Consider the following 19,100-nt stretch of genomic DNA (forward strand, 5'->3'; position numbering starts at 1 on the left):
GAAAGAAGGGATCCTCTTACCAAGAGAGGCTTAAGTTCTGCAAATTGCAGTGGCTGGAGACTAGGCACCTGCGCGGTGATCTGATTGGAGGTATATAAGGCCTTGAATGGGTTGAGCACGCTGAATTCTGATGGGATCCTTCCACTTGTTCAGATTACGAACCTAAGGGGGCATAAATTCAAATTAAGAAAGGACAGACGTAGAATAGATGTGCGGAAATTTTCCTTTAGCCAGCGGGTGGTTAATTGCTGGAACAAACTTCCATCTGTGGTTGTGGAAGTTGATAAGCTGAATAAATTTAAGGAGGAACTGGACAGGCATTTGGAGGGAATGGTGTGATTTTTTTTTTTTTTTTTTTGGCTGATGCTGCATAAGCTCCTACATTTGCTTTCTTGCATCACATGCCACTACTACTACTACTACTACTACTACTACTACAACAACAGAGGGAAGTTTGGTCCGACAATGAACCACCCGTTTGCTGAAGGCATACTTCCGCATATCTGTCATACAACCAAAGGCCTAATTCTCTTGTCATTTGTTTTGCTAGGATGTTAATCTTATTTGCTATGAAACGTTGCATAAACGGATGTGGTGCGGAACGGAATTAAATTATTTCTGATGCCTTGGTCTGGAGAGGAAGTGGGAAATTGAATATGCTTGTGGGCTCATTTAATGAGTTATATGAACTTTCTTTTGAGATGAGCAATCACATAGTGCTTTGCGCTGGTAGGTTCAACTTGGAAGAAGCATTTCTGCAACTGAATTTACAATCTCGTTAATGCTTGAATAATTTAAATTATTGTTCCTTATAATATTTTCGAATAAAGAACAATAAAAAGAGGTATTCCTTATGTTGATTCGGTAATCGTATTTTCTTTAAAGATTCATGTGCTTTTTCGTACGTAATTACATATATCTGTTATTAATCTAATACAGTAATTGACTTTTGTCACCATAGTTGCCGCATTATGACCTTGGTTCCCCTCCCCCGTAAAGCCCATAAACAAACAAGTTGGCTTTTGACAGATTTTTATTCAGATGTGGCAAAATTTAGACAGTATTTGTTTGTAAACAATTTTCTCGTGTTTTGTGAGCGACGTCGAACAGTTTGACATTCTCGATACCACAGTAAACTCGGGTACACGTGACTTCTTTGAACTGTTTGATTGGTTCTTAAAGTGCTTCCGTCTAAGGGCACAAGAGAATGGCTTCTTACTGAACTGTGATCATATCTGGTTTGGATAATAAACATTTCTTTGTTAAAAAATTAGTGTAATATTGTGCACGTTAATTATTAGTAACATGTCCGCAGCAACTGTTAGATCTACCAGGCAACATGTAAGAAGAACTCGTAAAAAGAGCTTTAAACGGACAGTATTTTCATCTAGAGTAAGCAGTTCAGGTAAGGAATCGTATACATAGCCTTTAAGTAATATTCGGCGTCAGCTTGCAGCATAACGTTACTAATTAAGTATGTGTAAACGTCTGTATATCGTTTTAGTGATTTCAGAGGGTGTAACTCTTAACAGGAATTGTAATTCTATATGTGACAAAAATGAATACTCGTTATACAATATTTCAGCTGTAACAATTTTGATTCCTCCCAAGGTACTAATAACAAACTGGTAGGTATCTTGCTTTTGGATGTCATGCTAAAATTTTATTCTTTTATATAGTTTGGAAAAAAAATCTTGTCTGTGTTAGGAAGATTCAAGAGTGTGTAGTGGATTGATGTAGGTTCCTTTTAATGAAATCCGTTCCAATTATGGTGAAAGCTTAATGAATTACTAAAATGTTAAGTAATTAGGCGTCATTTATCATCAAAGAAAAGCAGCTACACTAAAATTATGGTAACACAGAAACAAACTGGCATGATTAAATTATCTCACTTATAGAAACCCATTGGTAAAAATTAATAGCGTTCTGTAAATTACCACAGTTAAAATTTAATTTAAGAGGATTGCCAGGTAATTCATTCTATAAAGGTACTTATGTAGCTAATGAAACACACTGTATCTTATTAGTGATTTATTAGATGTTTGCATCTTGAAAGAGAAGTTTATAGTTCCCTTATGTTATTAAATTTTCAGGTTGCACCTGTAATATTGTATTAAAATCTGGTAGTTGCATCAGAAAAAAGATGTTTGACTTCTCAAAGAGGTCTACCTGACTGATAATTATGATGTTAATGACATGCAGCTGACAAGCAGTGCAAAATACAAGGAATCATTCTAAAGGTCTGGTTTTTAGAGATTAGAAATTAGACACCTGTGGGAAAGGAGGGGAACTGATCAAGATTCTTATTGTAGATATAATTCTGCCAGCATAGAAGAAACTCACCTTTGAGCCTTAGAGTAAAATGTGATCACCACTCCCCAAACTCTGCAGTACAGCTTACGATAATAACCTTGGCCTCAATGCAGACAGTGGCCAGAAAACAAAGATAAAAGAGATTCATAAAATGCTTTTAGGGCTTAAGTCTCAGGCTGCGTAAAAATTTTACAACGTTGTCAAATTTTTACGCAATCTGAGGCTTGAGCCCTAAAAGCGTTTTAGTCTGATTTACTTTGTATACCATCAGGCATCTCTCATATTATGGATTTATACGTCATAACTGAATATCATCATTGCATCACCAGGGTACCTACCTGCCCATCCACCAAAGATGGGCTAAATAGCCCTGAAACGGTGCCATCTGGGTGGTGGTTTCTACTGAGAATAAATAACAATAGTCTTCTCCGTTGGTGAAATGTTACTTATTTGAGGTAGTGCAATATCATGACAACTCGTTGTGAAGATATTCACAATATGAGATATAACTAAAACAATGCTGTCTTTAGCTAATTTAGAGTTTGCTGTGTACTAACATGCTGCTATTGCACAAACTTGTGTGAAGACAGACTCATTTAAGGAAAATGTGAATTGTGCTTTCTTCAAGGCCCATAAGGGGACAAATAAAATGAACAAGGGCAGCATATCCGTACATACACTCTCACCTAAAAGTTTTCTTAATTTTCAAAGCTTTTATTAAACTAGGACCAATTTGTTTACCAAATTTTATTAAAATATTTTCTATTATATATGAAAATAAAATAATTTAAAAAATATTTCCTAAAATATTTAAGAAATTTCTAGAATATTCCAGAAGGGTGTTGAAGATTCCTGAATGTGATAGAATATTGTATATGATTCTAGGAAGTGGGAGTATTGTTTCAGTGTTATAGATGGTTGTGAATGATTCTAGAGTGTTTTGCAATAATATAAGTTGAGGAGTAAGAGCTGTAACTTATGAAATCAAACACCCGGCACTCAGAAATAGTGTGTGATGTAAACTTTGTGTGTTTCATGATAAAAATGGCATATATATAAAAATAAGGAATTGAGTGTTACAAAAAGCACTACTGTTATAACTCTATAAAGAAAGTTATTCTATGAGAATTATTGGTACAAACTACCATTCAATGATTCAAGGAGACTGGCAGTTTTAAAGACAAACCACAAATAGAATGCATGTAACAACAGAAGCATAGGATAAGACCACAGTACCGTTTTTAAATTCAATTGATGTTACAGCACCCGAAATCCAAGCTGAGTTCAGTAGGAACAGAGAAACACCTGTCTACATCTACATCCAATGTAAAACTTTGTCTTAATCCAGCAGCACTTCGTGGTCATGTAGTGGTCTGCAAGTGATTATTAAAACTGGAAAATCAGATGAAATATTCAACTTGGACTGAGAACAAGCTAATTATTTCAATTGTCCAATGTTTAACAACATTGGACAATTGAAGAGGGAATAAACATATCGTGGACAGATGAATCCAAATTTGAAATTTTGGTACCAAGTGTAGAGATTGTGACATGATTAACTGAAGAAAAAATGGTGCAAAATTGTTTAGGCCTACAGTCGCACACGGTGGTAGTTTCATCATGATCTGAGGTTGTTTCTGTTTTTCTGGAGTGGGGAACATTGGGAGAATTGAAGGAATTTTAAGAAAAGAAGGCTATAAAAACATTCTTGAACATAATGCAATATCTCTGGACTTTGACTTTGTGGAAGGAATTTTATATTACTATAAGTTAATGATCCGAAGCACAGCTCTAAGCTGTGCAAGGACTTTCTAGCAACTAAACAACAGGAGGAGTATTGTGAGTTATGGTGTTATGGCCAACCCAGAGCCTGACCTAAACCTAATAGAGCTTTTATGGGATTATCTTGACTGTCAAGTATGTGAAATCTGGTGCCCACCTTCACAAAACGTATGGGAAACCTTGCAGCTCGCTTAGAGTAATGACACTATTATAAAATTAATTGCTGGAATGCCACCTTTTTTTTTTTGTAAGACACTGATAAAATCTCGTTTAGGATATTTTGATTAAAAGCCACCATAGTTGTTAATATTAATTATTTCATTTCAATCCTTAATAAAAAATCTTGAAATACTTTGTAGTGCTTTTTTTATTGACATAGTTAATTTCAAAAAGGTTAATGAAAATTGTTGTCATACATTGTGATTCCAAACTTTTAGGCAAGAGTGTAAGTGGTCACTCATAAGTAGTCAATAAATAAATAGTTTGATGTAAAAGTAAAGGGCACGTGAAATTAACATCTGCTTGATTTTGTCACATGATTAACTCTGTTATTTGCAGCAATGGTTGGTTATTAGTATTAATAGTGGCAAATGATACAAATAACCAAGATTATACAGCATTGGACAAAAAAAAAAACCACTTTCCATATCACCTGATCATCCTCTCTAATAGTTTGTCTAGTTGTTGGAATTTATTCAAACTTATCACTCCGACAACACCAGATAGAAGTTTGGTCTACCAATCAATCAGTCACTGTCAATCTGAAAGCAAATTTTTACACATCTATCCTACAAATATCAAAGAACTAGACAAACTATTAGAGAGGATGATCAGATAATATGGGAAGTGTTTTTTTTTTTTTTTTTGTCTGACTTACAATCTGCTGTGTATATAAGCTGTTAACAGACTGTATCTTGAGAAGTTTACCTTAATCCAATGAATGCTTGACCACTGGATATGTTACCTGGCAGTTTAAAGTCCAATTCCTGGATTGGATAGGTAATTGGTGCCGGTAAGAAAGTTTATTTTTATTTGATTTTATTTTGGGGTGGATGTGGCAAAAATATAAATCAGATGATACTTTAAATTATTTGAACATCTTAATACCATTTAGCAGAAAGATTTAAACAATTTTTTTTTTTTTTGTATGTGCTGGCTCATATGGGTTTACCAGGGGTTTGAAGTAAACTGCTGTGCAGAGCATGTTTAAATTTTTTTGTCAGTTTTATTTTAAATATTTTTAAAATAAAATAGTTCCACGGTCAGTACATGGTTTCAGTGTTTTTTGTAATGACAGTAGTTATTTAAATAATGAATAACTTTTAGAAACCCAATGATGAAGTAGCAATTTTTGCTCTCCAAGATTATAACTTGATTTTGACTACTGAGTTGGTCTTTTGTATATTCCTGCAGCTAATTAATAAAGTGTTATATATCTTCAGTAAAAACCAAATGGAACTTGAAAAAACAATAATGAATAAATGCCAACAAATAATTAAAAACAGTCTACCTTTTCTTTTCTGGATATTTTGGGACATTAGGAACATTTTGCACTTGGTTGCCTGTTTGCTCCACTTTCAGTATTTGTTTAAATTTTTTAAAGAAACCGAAAAAAAAACATCTGAATGGGCAACGTGGTTGAAAAGCAGGGAAAAGAGTTATCTCCTTTCCAAAACATGGAAATGTATTTTGGAAAGGAGGTTTTTGCCAATTTTCTGTGAATGTTAATGAACTGTAGAGACAAATAGAGCAGGATAGTAAATCATAATGATTTATAACTGGGATTTTAACTTTTCTGCATATTAACCGGAACTTGTAGGTTGGTCACTTACACAGTAGCAGAACTTTTTTTGGATTTATTGAATGGATGTTTCTACATCAGGATGTTGGAGATGCAACAAGAGAAAGCAATACCCTTGATCTGATTATCAGAGTGACTCTTCATGTAATAAGAATCTCTAGACAAAGGAAACACTAGGCAGCAGTGATTGGCGTATATTGACGTTGGATTTACTTAAAGATATAGCTAGAATCAAGGTAAAGGGAAGGGATTTTTCTTTTATAAAGATGATTGCAGTCGTCTTGGGCAGTTTTTAAATTCTTTTCATTCCAGCTGATGATGTTATCAAATTCAAAATGAAAAATGTTAAGGGAAGTAATTGCAGAAGCTACCAAGCTTTTTACATCAACTAAGAGATATTGTTCAAAGGTTGGTTAAGACCAGAATGGATGTCAGATTGTAGATGGAGTTTTAAGTAACCCTTCTCTTGTGATTATAGTTGTGGTTGATAATGTTGTGAGTAATCACAGGGCACAAGTTGGCGCCTCCATAGCCAGGTGGGCAGGAGCAGCAGTGCGTAGCACATGCTTTTTGATTAGACCGGGGTTCAAGCCCGTGACCACCAAATACGGAGGATGTGGAAAGGTCAGGGAATGACCACCACATATCCCCGGAGCAATATGGCCTTAGTTGCTAATGCTCCTAAAAACCAAAAAAAAAAAAAAACAATCAGGGCACAAGTTATGTAAACTTACCAATGTGATCTTATCTGACAAAAACAAAAAAAATGGCAGCATAGAGACAAAAGCAGCAATCGGATGCAGGGAGCAGTTGGAATGATATACAGACAGTTTCTTTAAACAGATTCCAGACCTGTGCCCTTAAATCCTCTAAAGTTATTCATTTAATAAATTTAAGTATTTTTAAATTGATTCATTACAAGTAGTTATAAATTAAACTTGTTCCTGTTTTGGTTTTTTACATATGCAAGCTTGAAATGTGAAGTTTCATGGTATTTTTCAACTGTCTGGTATTTTTTTTTTTTTGGAAAACACATTAGTTTTAATATTGTTACTAATTAAGAGCGCTAAAGACAAATTCACCTCAGCTAAATAAAAGATCTTTAGTTAGTCTCAGGAAGAAGTTTTATAGTTTAAAGGTAAATTCTAGGGCTTGCATAAAACCGAGAAATTTGAAAACCGAGTTTAACCGAAGTTTACTCTTAAAACCGGTTTTAAAAACCGATTTTCTCAGACTTAGGAAAAATAATTAAAAGTTTATAACGCAGGTATTTATTTTATCTTGGGTAGATTGTACAAATCGTAATCAAATCTTTTAAACAAAGTCTATCACCTCTTATAGTAAAAAAAATAAAAAAATTAAAATGCTCCAAAAAAAGTAACCAGCTTGAGATTATACAAAATTACAAATTCTATTCAAATCCTTTGAATAAAAACTATCTTCTCGTATAGTAAACAAAAAAATAATAAGCCATATAATAATAATAATAAATAAATAAAAATAATGTGGAAAAAAATAGCTTGGGGAAATTACTTTACTATTTATTGCTCAGCTTTTTTCTTAAAATCGTCCTTTAAAAAACACAGTATATTAAATATTTTATCTGATAGACTTGACCTTATTTTTGTGTTAAAGAGACCAGTGATCGAAAACACTCTCTCAGATTGGACACTTGTTGGTTTAATGGTCAGCAGTGCTCTATAAACTTTCTCCAGCTTTTCACTTCTACTGCTAGTTGCCTCCAAAATTTTAAATTCTTTGCTGATTTCCAGTTCACTCGGATATTTTGAAGGCTCTTCAGTTAATCTCTGCATTACACTGCTCCAACATCGGAACTAGACGAGTCTTTGTTTTCTTCTAAAAGAACAGTTCGTTTATTTTCAGTTTCTTCATTCAACGCTAAGACTCCTTCGGAATGTTTTGCAAATAACCTCTGATAAATCTCTTCAGCATGCTTTTTCAAAACTTGTTTACTTGGAAAATCAAAAGTTCTTGAACCTGAATCTTCTTTCCTAAACTTTTTGGGGTTGTGTAGATAGCTCAGCAAAGCCACAGTTTGGCATTTTCATCTTGCATTGTAACGCTGCAAAAGGCTTTGGTGAAACTTTAAAGCAAATGGGTTTTCTGCTGTATCAAGCTTAGCAAGCAGAAATTCTATTGAAGACTCTGCTTTAAGTAAGTCTGTATCTTCTGAGGTTATAGCCTTCAGAATCATTTCAACTGGTCGCAAAGTTTCACATAGCAATTCAAGTGTTTTCCAGTCATCGTCAGACACAGCTTCAATTGACAGTACAGTGCTGCACATAGAGCATTTGGAATGCAATTTGCAAGTCGGTTTGATAAAGCATGCCTTGCTGTCTTTCTTCAACTTCTTCATCATCACTACTTTCTTCATTATTTTCATTTTCTTCATTGTCTTTGGGAGACTCAGAGACTGTGACACCATAATTGATTGCTTTTTCATAAAGTACATCTATAATTGACAGATGTATACAATGGGCTATACATTGTTGATGATTAGGCGTAATTTTCTTGCCAAACTTAATCATCATTGCTGCTCCATCGGTGGTGCAGGCAACAATATCCTCATCCAATTTCAAACCAAATTCCTTCAAGTGTTCATTCACAATTTGCTCAGTTCTGCTATCAAGTGAACCATTAATCTCAATAAGACCTAATGACCAATGATTGTCTTTTGAATGCACATTTATATTCATATACCTTTTATTTTGTATAGACGTATATTCGTCTAGAGTCAATGAATACTGTGCACCCAAAACCAATGAATTTTTGAAATGCTGAATGAGTTCTTCTTTCTTAGTTTTATAATAATTCAGAACCATATTTTTAATTCCATTCACTGAGGCTGGTGGTAATTTATCGTATTTATTTCTCTGAAGGTGAAGGCTTGATTGTATAAACTCACTCTTCGCAATTGAATTAAAAGAAAATCCATCTAAAGCAGCTAATTTTGAAATCTCTTCTTCCATAGATTTTTTAACGATAAAGTTTTCTAATGTTCTTACCATTTTTATGGGAGATTCACTGTTATCTTGTTTAATGTCATCTGATGCATCTTCTTTAAATGCAACATCAAAGGTGATGTAGATCCTCCAGACGACTTCATTATCTTCTGACATTTCGAACATTGTGCTTCTTTGCTTTTTCGAGTAAAATAATTCCATACATTTGATTTCATCTTAGACATATTAAGAGTAATAAATATTAATTAGTAGGAATTTATATCACCGAAATTTTAAATAAAAATATTGAAGATAACAAAGGCACAATACTATGCGTCACTCCCGCAAGCACTGAATGAAGAGGCTAAACAAGGCAAGTTTCAAAATTTTCACGAAAGAAATTTTTTATTTATTTACTCGCAATTGTTTTTTCCTCCAATTAAATCTATTGTATTTTCAAAATTACATAAAAGCTAAATTTGGTGAAGCTGCTTTTTGGAGAACATTTGATTGCAAATTTAATAGGAATAAAGAAGCAAAAAACTTTCTACGATTGAAATTTGATGCAATATTCAGCGAATCTGTTTCTAGTGGGTAACCATCAATAAAGTGCGTTCTATAACTTGCCTGTTGAACAAGATAGATAGAACGGAGAAATGTTGAGCATTTTCTTTTACGCTATCGCTCCGACTCACTCAGTCATAAATAAGTACACCTGCATCGTGCCATGTACAGGTGGGAAGATAAAAGGTACCCCTCCTAGATTTGGGCCACTTGCCCATGAGATTCATACCTTAAAATAAAATAAAATAAAAAACATAAAGCAGTTGAACGATCCAGAACAAACAAAAAAAAATGTGCGTAACAGAAAACTATATTCGAGGGCTAACTAAGAAGATATTCGAATCCGGTTTTAGAAGCTCGGTTTCGGTTTTAACAACTCAATATGAAAACCGATTTAACCGGTTTTATAAAACCGGTTTGCAAGCCCTAGTAAATTCTATAGCAGTTAGCACATTTTGTTGGTTTGCTTTAACTTTGTTTAACTTATAAATATTAGTTTATCTAATACTGTTCAGATGAACAGCTTTCCATTAATAACAACTCTTGGTGTGTACAGCATTCTAAGAAGCTAGCTGAAGAAAAACAAAAAAAAACATTGGTGAAGGGAAAAAATGTGTGCTCTTACCTAGAAAGGCTTCAGTTATTTAAATTGCAGCATCTGGAGACTAGACACTTGCTGGGTGATCTGATTGAAGTGTTTAAGGCCTTGAATGGATTGAGTAAGCTGAATGTTAATGGGCTTCTACCTCTTGCTGAAACTATGCATGAGGGGCGTAAATTTAAGTGGAGGAATGATGATTGCAGGATAGAGGTGCGGAAGTTTGCCTTCAGCCAATGGGTGGTTGATTGTTGGAACTGGCTTCCATCTGTTGTCATGGAAGTAAATGGTTTGAATAAATTCAAGGAAGGACTAGACAAATTCTTGGAGGGTATGGATGAGTGAAGTGTGTAGTTTTTTTTTGTTTTTTTTTTTTGCCGATGCTGTATAAGCTTGCTTCCTTGCATCACTTGCTTCTACAAGTGATGCAAGAAAGTAAGCTTATATGAAAAAAAAAAAAAAAAAAACTACACACTTCACCCATCCATACCCTCCAAGAATTTGTCTAGTTCTTCCTTGAATATTTATTCAAACCTACTACTAAAATAATCCACAGGTTTTGAAACTGTCCCCCCCCCCCACAACTGAGCAATCTCAGAAGGGAGTATTTCTTTGAAATATAAAGATAACAAGCAAAGTAACACAAGACATTCACAATAAACAAATAAAGTTGTATTTTGTAACTTCAAAAAAAAAAAAAAATTACAAGTATCAAACCATTTGAATTTTTTTCTGCAGAACCTTTGTATATAACATTTAAACCTTTTTGAACTAAAGTGGCCACTATAGACTAATTCTGCTGTTGAATCATTTCTAACTTAAAACACTTAAGAAAACAGCAGTAACACTCAGAGAAGTCTTCTTTTACGATTGAGAGATTACTTAATTCGTGGACCGCTTTGAAAAACAGTTTTTTTTTTTTTTTTTTCTCTATTTTCGTTTTTCTAAAGAGTTTGTTCACAACTTTTAACTATAATGTGAAGACGAATGATTTCATTTTCGGTAATGCTTGCAATATAGTGTTCTATTATGAATTTGCTTGGGACTTGGTGTTCTATTATGAATTTGCTTGGGACTTGGTACCAAAAAACATTTTAGTTTTTTAAATATCTGAGACTAAATTTTAGTGGCTCCTTTAACTTGAAATAGTTTTGGCTGCTTTAGTTCCTTTAGATGTATTCTATTAGTGGGAAAAAAGAAAAAAAAGAAGAGCATTTTTCCAAATTTACTAATGTTTATTCTATTTCAATATCAATTCTAGAAACTCAAAAATTTATCAGCATTAAGATGCCTACATTTCTCAAAAGTCCATATTATTTTCAGTGTAATCAAAATAAACTAGAAATATATTATTAAAGTCCCTAGAATTACTCTACCTTGCATAGTTTTCAATGTTTGTTAACTAATAACTGTTTTTATCTCAGGTTTTTTATGCTGATTTCAGAAATGTTATTCGTTTTTTCTCTCTAGTACTGTTTATTCTCAAATCACTTAAGTTGATGTTATGAGTTGTATTAAGTTAGGAGTAAATGTTGGGAATTTTTAAACTAAATCTTCACATGTTGACAGCATTGCCATCAGTCATTTGTTTCTTGATCTTGAGAGTTCCATGCAGCAATGTGAGCGCACACAGTAATAAACATTGCTACGTGGAGTAAACCTCAAAAATAAATAAATTTTGTTTTTGAGGTTACTGTGTCAAACTTGTGCTGAAAAGTGAGTAAAATGTCTTCATGCAAGTGTTTGAACAATCTGAACTTATTTTTTTATATTTGTGAAAGTTATGTAGTCCTCAAGCAAAGACAAGATATTACAGAATTTGTAAAAAATGTGTATTGTGCTTATTTTGTAGTGAAACTTGGTGACCATGGATTGCTGAACCTGTGTTGAAGCATTGAGATTGTGGAAAAATGGTAAAAAAGAAGGCTGTGCCATTTGCAGTTCCCATGATTTGGTGGCAGCCTCCTGTGATGACTGATACTTTTGCTTAGTTAATGTAGAGGGATACAATGCAAAGAGTAAGAAGGGTATTGTGTATCCTAATATTCCATCTGCCATTAAACTAGTCCCACATAGATAACCTGCCGATTCCATGCCTTCCACTTATATTGGAGAATGTAGCAACAGAGGGTGCTGAAAGTGAAGCTTCTGAGGAAACTGAAGACTGCATGCCTGGAGACATTGAGTCCAGCCCTCAACTGTTTTCATAGCATGAACTCAATGATTTGGTAAGAGATTTAAATTTACCAAAGGAATCTGCAGAACTCCTTGGTTCTAGATTTAAGTCAAAAAATCTTTGGTACAGATACAGAAAGAGAATTAGCCCCTCTACTTTTATGAGGATGATTCTTTGGATTTTTGCAGTGATATAAATGACTTAATTTCTATTTAGGAATTAGTTACAATTCTACATAGTGGAGACTTCATTGATTCATCAAAGAGCAGTCTCAAAGGTGTGTTGCTCCACAATCGAAATAAATATGGGTCAATTCCGGCGTTGTATAGTGCTGGGGTACTGGGGTTCTCTCCCCCCCCCCCAACTCTGCATTTGTATACTCTGTGTTGCAGTACAAACTCTGTAAAGCACAGAGATAATGTGAGTTTTAGTGTTGGGTTTTGTGGGCCCAGTTCTCATCAGCTTCACAGGTACATTTAAGATCCTGGGTGATACCCAGGATCCTAAATGTACCTGTGTTGGCACAACTTTGCATTTTTTCGAGTACCGTGCCTTGTTAACAAAAATGTGGCATAAAGTCTTTGGAAAAACCAAGGGGGGGACAGTTTGGGGAGACTAGGGTTACCTGGGACAGGAACCTTCTAGTGGCTTCCCTTTTAGGTGTCCATTCTCACCTACTCTGTCATTTGCTGGTAGAGTGTGGTTTGCATCCTTTTCCTTTCTTGTTTGAGGTCAGTCTCTAGGTTCAGTGATCCATAAGATGTTCCTCAGGCCTCTTTAGTCTATAATTGAGTCCCTTTCTTATAACTTCTAAGTCGAGGGGAAGTGCCCCCACCAGAATAAATAAAGCAGATGTGTTGACAGCACACCCTTGTGATGGTTAGTAGTATAATTCACTGTATTGAGTCTAGTTTTCTTTTATTTTTGTAGTAGTAGTAGTAGTAGTGGCATGTGATGCAAGAAAGCAAGTGTATGAGCTTATGCAGCATCAGCCAAAAAAAAAAAAAAAAATCACACCATTCCCTCCAAATGCCTGTCCAGTTCCTCCTTAAATTTATTCAACCTATCAACTTCCACAACAACAGATGGAAGTTTGTTCCAGCAATTAACCACCCGCTGGATAAAGGCAAATTTCCGCACATCTGTTCTACATCTGTCCTTTCTTAATTTGAATTTATGCCCCCTTACTTTCGTAATCTGAACAAGTGGAAGGATTCCATCAGAATTTAGCGTGCTCAACCCATTCAAGGCCTTATATACCTAAATCAGATCACCGCGCAGGTGCCTAGTCTCCATCCACTGCAATTTGCAGAACTTAAGCCTCTCTTGGTAAGAGGATCCCTTCATTCCCCTCACCAATCTTGTTGCCCTTCTCTGTACGCGCTCAAGCAAATCTACATCCTTATTACTATTTCTAGTAATAATACTAGTTTCTATATTACTAGTTTCAATCTATATTACTTGTTTCAGTTTGATTGGTGATTCAGTCTTAATGATCCTGCCTCACACACTATCTTAACAATACTTTGTTATTTAGAAAACAGTTAATGGCATACTTAGTTACATAATACATACTTAGTTATATAATGAAAATTTCAACTTCGTGGTCTTAGAACGAATTATCAAAAAACACTGTGTTATTGGGTTTACATTACAATATTTTCACGATATGATGGCGTCTCTAGAACGGATTAATATCGTAAAGTGGGGGCTCCCCACTGTATTTTGATATATATGACAAATGGAAGTTACATGGTATATACATAGACATAGTAACAAACAACAAATCAGAGCTGGGGAAAATGTCTCTGTCAGCACTTTTCTCCCTATAATATAGTTCATAAAATATATATTACTAGTTTCAGTTTGATTGGTGATTCAGTCTTAGTGATCCTGCCTCACACACTATCTTAACAATACTTTGTTATTTAGAAAACAGTTAATGGCAACATATTAATTTGATAAGTATATGTTGTAAAATTATTTTTTGCATCCATTTCCTTGGTCACTGTATCATAGTAACCTATCAGATTGGTTAGCTGCCCCTTGACATATTTATACTGTGATTTCTGTATACTGTAATTGCATGCCTGCCCAAATGGTTCTGCATTGGAGATATATTCACACTTCTTCATACATAGGTACCTCCCCTGAATCCAAGGATGCTCTCATAATTATGACTAAGAGTTTACTTACCTCCTTTGCTGCCTCCCTTAATATAATTGGATGGATTCCCACAGGTGCCCTTTTTATGTCTGTCCTCAACAATTTCTGCTCCACTTTCCTTTCAGTTATCACAAAGTCATTTAGCTCATCAGTAGAGTTTGATAAACTTCTGGCATCCCCTACCCTAAAGAATTCCTTGTGTGTCAACGTAGATTCAAAATACTTTTCAATTTGTCTGCAGCCTGAGTAGGGTCATCAGTATGTAAACCATAAACATCAACAAGTGGCCCAATATGATTCAACCCCTTTTCCTTCTACTGTTAATATAAGCAATAGAAGGCTTTGCTGTTTTTCTTTGCCAGAGACTTCTCATAATCTGCCTTAGCTTGCCTAACCTCCTTGTGACTTGATTAATTTATATTTTCAGTATCAGTATCACCCGTGATAATTTTTATGCATCCAATGAAAATATTTTCTCTGCTATATGTCTCAATAGTTCATCTGACTTCCATTTAGGTCTAAGCTTTAAATAGTTTTTAAGCACAAATTGGAGCAGTGTGACATTGGAGGCAAATTGCTGCTATGGATAAAGGGGTGGTTGAGGGGGAGAAGACAGAGAGTGGTAATCAATGGACACTGCTCATCGTGGACTGATGTTATTAGTGGAGTCCCTCAGGGCTCAGTGTTGGGTCCATTATTGTTTTCTGTATTTATAAATGATATTGATGATGGTATATCGGGCTTAATGTCCAAGTTTGCAGACTATACAAAGGTTGGCAGGGTTGTCAAGGACACTACTGACACTATGCTGCTGCCACAGGATCTGGAAAGGTTGAGCAGATGGGCTGAGAGGTGGCAAATGAAGTTTAACATTGACAAATGTAAAGTACTACACATGGGAAACAGCAACCCCAGAGCAACGTATCAACTCTGTGGTACAACACTGACAGTGGTAGAGAATGAAAGGGACTTGGGGGTGGTTGTGCAGGCAGATATGAAGTTCTCTGAGCAGTGCAGACGGGCTGCAAGAGTAGCTCATGGAGTATTGTCAATGATATACAGGAATTTTTCCAGCAGGGATAAGGAGGTGATTATTCCATTGTATAAGGCGATGGTCAGGCCACACCTAGAGTACTGTATACAGGTCTGGAGGCCTCATTTCAAGAAGGATGTAGAGCTGCTGGAACGAGTACAGAGAAGGGCAACAAGATTAGTGAATGGAACAAAGGGGTGCTCTTACGAAGAAAGGCTTAAGTTTTGCAAATTACAGTGTCTGGAGACTAGGCACCAGCGAGGTGATCTGATAGAGATGTATAAAGCCTTGAATGGTTTAAGCATGCTCAATGCTGATGGGATTCTTCCTCTAGCTCAGAAAAATCACCTGAGAGGGCATAAATTCAAATTGAGGAAAGACGGATGTAGGATAGACGTGCGGAAATTTGCCTTTAGCCAGCGGGTGGTTGGTTGGTGGAAGACTTCCATCCCTTGTGGTGGAGGTTGATAGCCTAAATAAGTTTAAGGCTCAGCTGGACAGGTATTTTGAACGAACAGAGGGGCGAAGTGGAAGTGGTTTTTTTTTTTTTTTTTTTTTTCTGTTTTTTTTTGGCTGATGCTGCATAAGCTTGCTTTCTTGCATCAAATGCCTCTACTAATGCTAATGCTACTAATGCTAATACTAGTATCTATTTGTTGGTATGAAAAGCCTAGTAGCTTCTTTGATTACTTCTCTGAATACTTCCCATTTAGAATTTGCTGTTGGAACTTCATGAGTTGGTCCCATTGCACACAATTTAAAAACTGTTTGAGACCTCTGTATTCACCCTTTAGAAAGCAAAAGCTTTTCTCATTTCCCTTGATAGTAGTTATGTTTTTAATTAAATGCCACATTGGTACATTGTGATCTCTCCCACCCGATGGGTCTTTTACTTGTAGATACTTAATGCATAAAGAATCATTACTGATAATCAGATCAAGAGTACTGCTTCTTCTTGTTGGCATCATCCTAAAAATCCACAAAAGTCTTGCCAGTATGAGAGTGACCAACCCACAAATTCCAGTCAACATCTGGAAAGTTAAATTCCCCCATTTTAAGGCATTATTTGCTGGCCCACTCTGTTTCCCTGTTATAGCTGTTTGATATACTCATCACAGTCATTTGGCCTATAACATATCCTACTCTCAATTTTGTTTTCCCAGTGCGTATATCACACCAAACTGATCGAACATTGCACTTGTCACCGAAGTCAACTGAATGCTCTGCCTTAGATTTAATGTTCTTCTTAATTAAGAGTATAACCCTCCTGCCCTGTCTTTCCTTCCTGTATGCATTGCACTCCCCATATTCAAATTCCCCATCACTTATGTATGAATGACACCACTTCTCCGTTATTCCTACACTGTATGCATTCAACAATTTAATCAGTACTTGAATTCATCAAATTTATTTACAATGCTCCTAGCATTATTGTATATACAAGTATACATGCATGTGTTCCTACTCTTAGTTGCCCTAACACAGCCCATGTATTTATTAGTTCCATGATGACCCATACCAGGGCCTGAAGTCACAGACACCTTGCTTTCCAGGCTGCTGCTTGTACCAATAGTAACAATTCAAGAATCACTTTCACCTCTGCCTGCAGCTCTAGTTAAACTATGTCTCTCCCCCCCCCCACAAGCTAGCAGTTTTCTGATCCACCTATCCTATCACTGCCCCGATATCCTCAGCAAATATTCTTGCACTCCTTCTATTCAAGTGTATCTTATCTCTGCAAAAACAGTTTCTCCTGTTAACAGCACAGACTATGCTGAAAAACATTCTATCCCACGAGCCCTTCACATTCTCTCTAGTGCTGAATTGATTGAAAAAGCTTTCAACATATACTCCATCCTATTGTGTCTGGGCAGAATTGCAGACACTTTCAAATTCAGGCATAACTCATGACTTTATGCCAACGTTGCTGTGTACTTGTTAAGTAAGTGCTCCGATCTCTTAATATCATTAGTGCCAATGTGTACAGCAATATCACTTTTTAATGCCCTTAAAGGATGATATCTACTCTACATCATCCAATGGCCGCATGGCTTAGTGGTCAGGCACACGGGTACATAAGTACATGTGACTGGGGTTCAAACCCATGACTGCTAAATACGGCGCTGTTTCTTCTATTTTTTCTATCTTGTGAACTCCTCTGACCGTTTGGTCGTCCCGGAGTATAAACAGAAAATTTATTTTATTTATTTAATTTTGCCCCTAGCATTACATACCCTGGTTCTATTTCACCTCTCCTCCTCCTTGCACAACATATTTCCTATTACCCTGCCAACAGTCATTGACAATAACTAGCTTCTGTGGTTCATTGAATTCTGCCTTGAAGATTGCTGCTGTGTTGTCTGATGCATAAGAGTGAGCTGTGGCATTGAGTTGGGCAGCTGAGAGCTTGACTGGAGATGTACAAATATATATCCCCAGTTCACAAAGATGGAACAGAAGTCAAGTCTACAGGCCTGTAAACTTGTCTTCTGTTCCAGGGAAAATAATGGAGTCACTGGTTTAAGAAGTAATGTAGGTTGTTGTTTTTTTAGGAGCATTAGCAACTAAGGCCATATTGCTCCGGGGATATGTGACGGTCATTCCCTGAACTTTCCGCATCCACCGTATTTGGTGGGTACAGGCTTGAACCCCGGTCTAATCAAGAAGCGTGTGCTACGCACTGCTGCTCCTGCCCACCTGGCTACGGAGGCGGCAAGTAATGTAGGGCTTTCTAGACATTGATGCAGTTATATAGTAGTCACAGCATGGATTTGTTAAGGGGCTATCTTGTCTGGCTAATCTGATTGGTTATTCAAATGCAATAATAAAGGGACTGATATAAAAAAAAATACTTTTGACATCCGTATCCTTAGATGTCAGAGAAGTTTTGATAATCTTGCACCTAAAAACTGCTATACAGATTGGAGCTGTGTAGCATTAGGGGCAGCTTACTGCTATGGATAAAGGGATGGTTGAGTAGTGGAATACAGAGTAGATATTAATGGACATTGATTTTCTTGGACTAATGTCATTAATGTATTCTCCAGGTTTCATTACTGTTCCCATTGTTGTTTTCAATATTTATTAATGATATTGATGAATGCATATTAAACTTAATGGTCTAGGTTTACATATTATTATTATTAGCCATATGGTGCAAGGAAGCCTGAGGCTTATGTTGCATCAGCCAAAAAAAAAAATTTCTGAGTTACCCTGAGAGAGAGAGAGAGAGAGAGAGAGAGAAAGAAAAAAGGGAAACACCAAAAAAGAGAAGAATGATGATATCTAGCTCAGGACCCTGGGTGTGCCAAGCCCATATTCACCAGATGTTAGCCTGGGGTAAATGAGAGAGAGTTTCACGATACGATGGTATGCTACAAGATCTAGAAAAGTTAGGCAAATGGGCTAAGAAGTGGCAATTGAAGTTTAACAATGACAAATGCAAGCTATTGAATATGGGTAATAGTAACCAGAATAACATATGAACTGTGTGGTACAACACTGAGAGGTAATGAAAAATCCATGGGGGATAACCGTGCAGATATGTAGTTTTCTGAGCAGTACAAATAGGCTGCTAGGACAGCTCATAGGGTTTTGTCATTGATATACAGAAATTTTTCTTGCAGAGGTAAGAAGGTGATTATCTTTTTTCTTTTAACTAGTGGTTTGGGCCACATCTTGAGTACTGCATACAGGTGTGGAAA

General features: G+C 35.9%; 1 protein-coding gene across 1 annotated transcript in view; it reads left to right on the forward strand.

Moving 5' to 3' along the window:
- Nucleotides 1-1,208: 1,208 nt before the first annotated feature.
- The window catches only part of FBXO11 (F-box protein 11), a 513,763-nt gene continuing 495,871 nt past the window's right edge, over nucleotides 1,209-19,100 (forward strand). Inside the window, exon 1 of the mRNA XM_090375372.1 lies at nucleotides 1,209-1,405. Within this exon, the coding sequence (XP_090231498.1) occupies nucleotides 1,306-1,405 (100 nt within the window). The 5' untranslated portion in view covers nucleotides 1,209-1,305. The remainder of the gene's footprint in view (nucleotides 1,406-19,100) is intronic.

The sequence above is a fragment of the Mastigoproctus giganteus genome, chromosome 6 (genome assembly GCF_048544385.1).
Source record: "Mastigoproctus giganteus isolate SK-2022 chromosome 6, ASM4854438v1, whole genome shotgun sequence".
Taxonomy (NCBI): Eukaryota; Metazoa; Arthropoda; class Arachnida; order Uropygi; family Thelyphonidae; genus Mastigoproctus; species Mastigoproctus giganteus.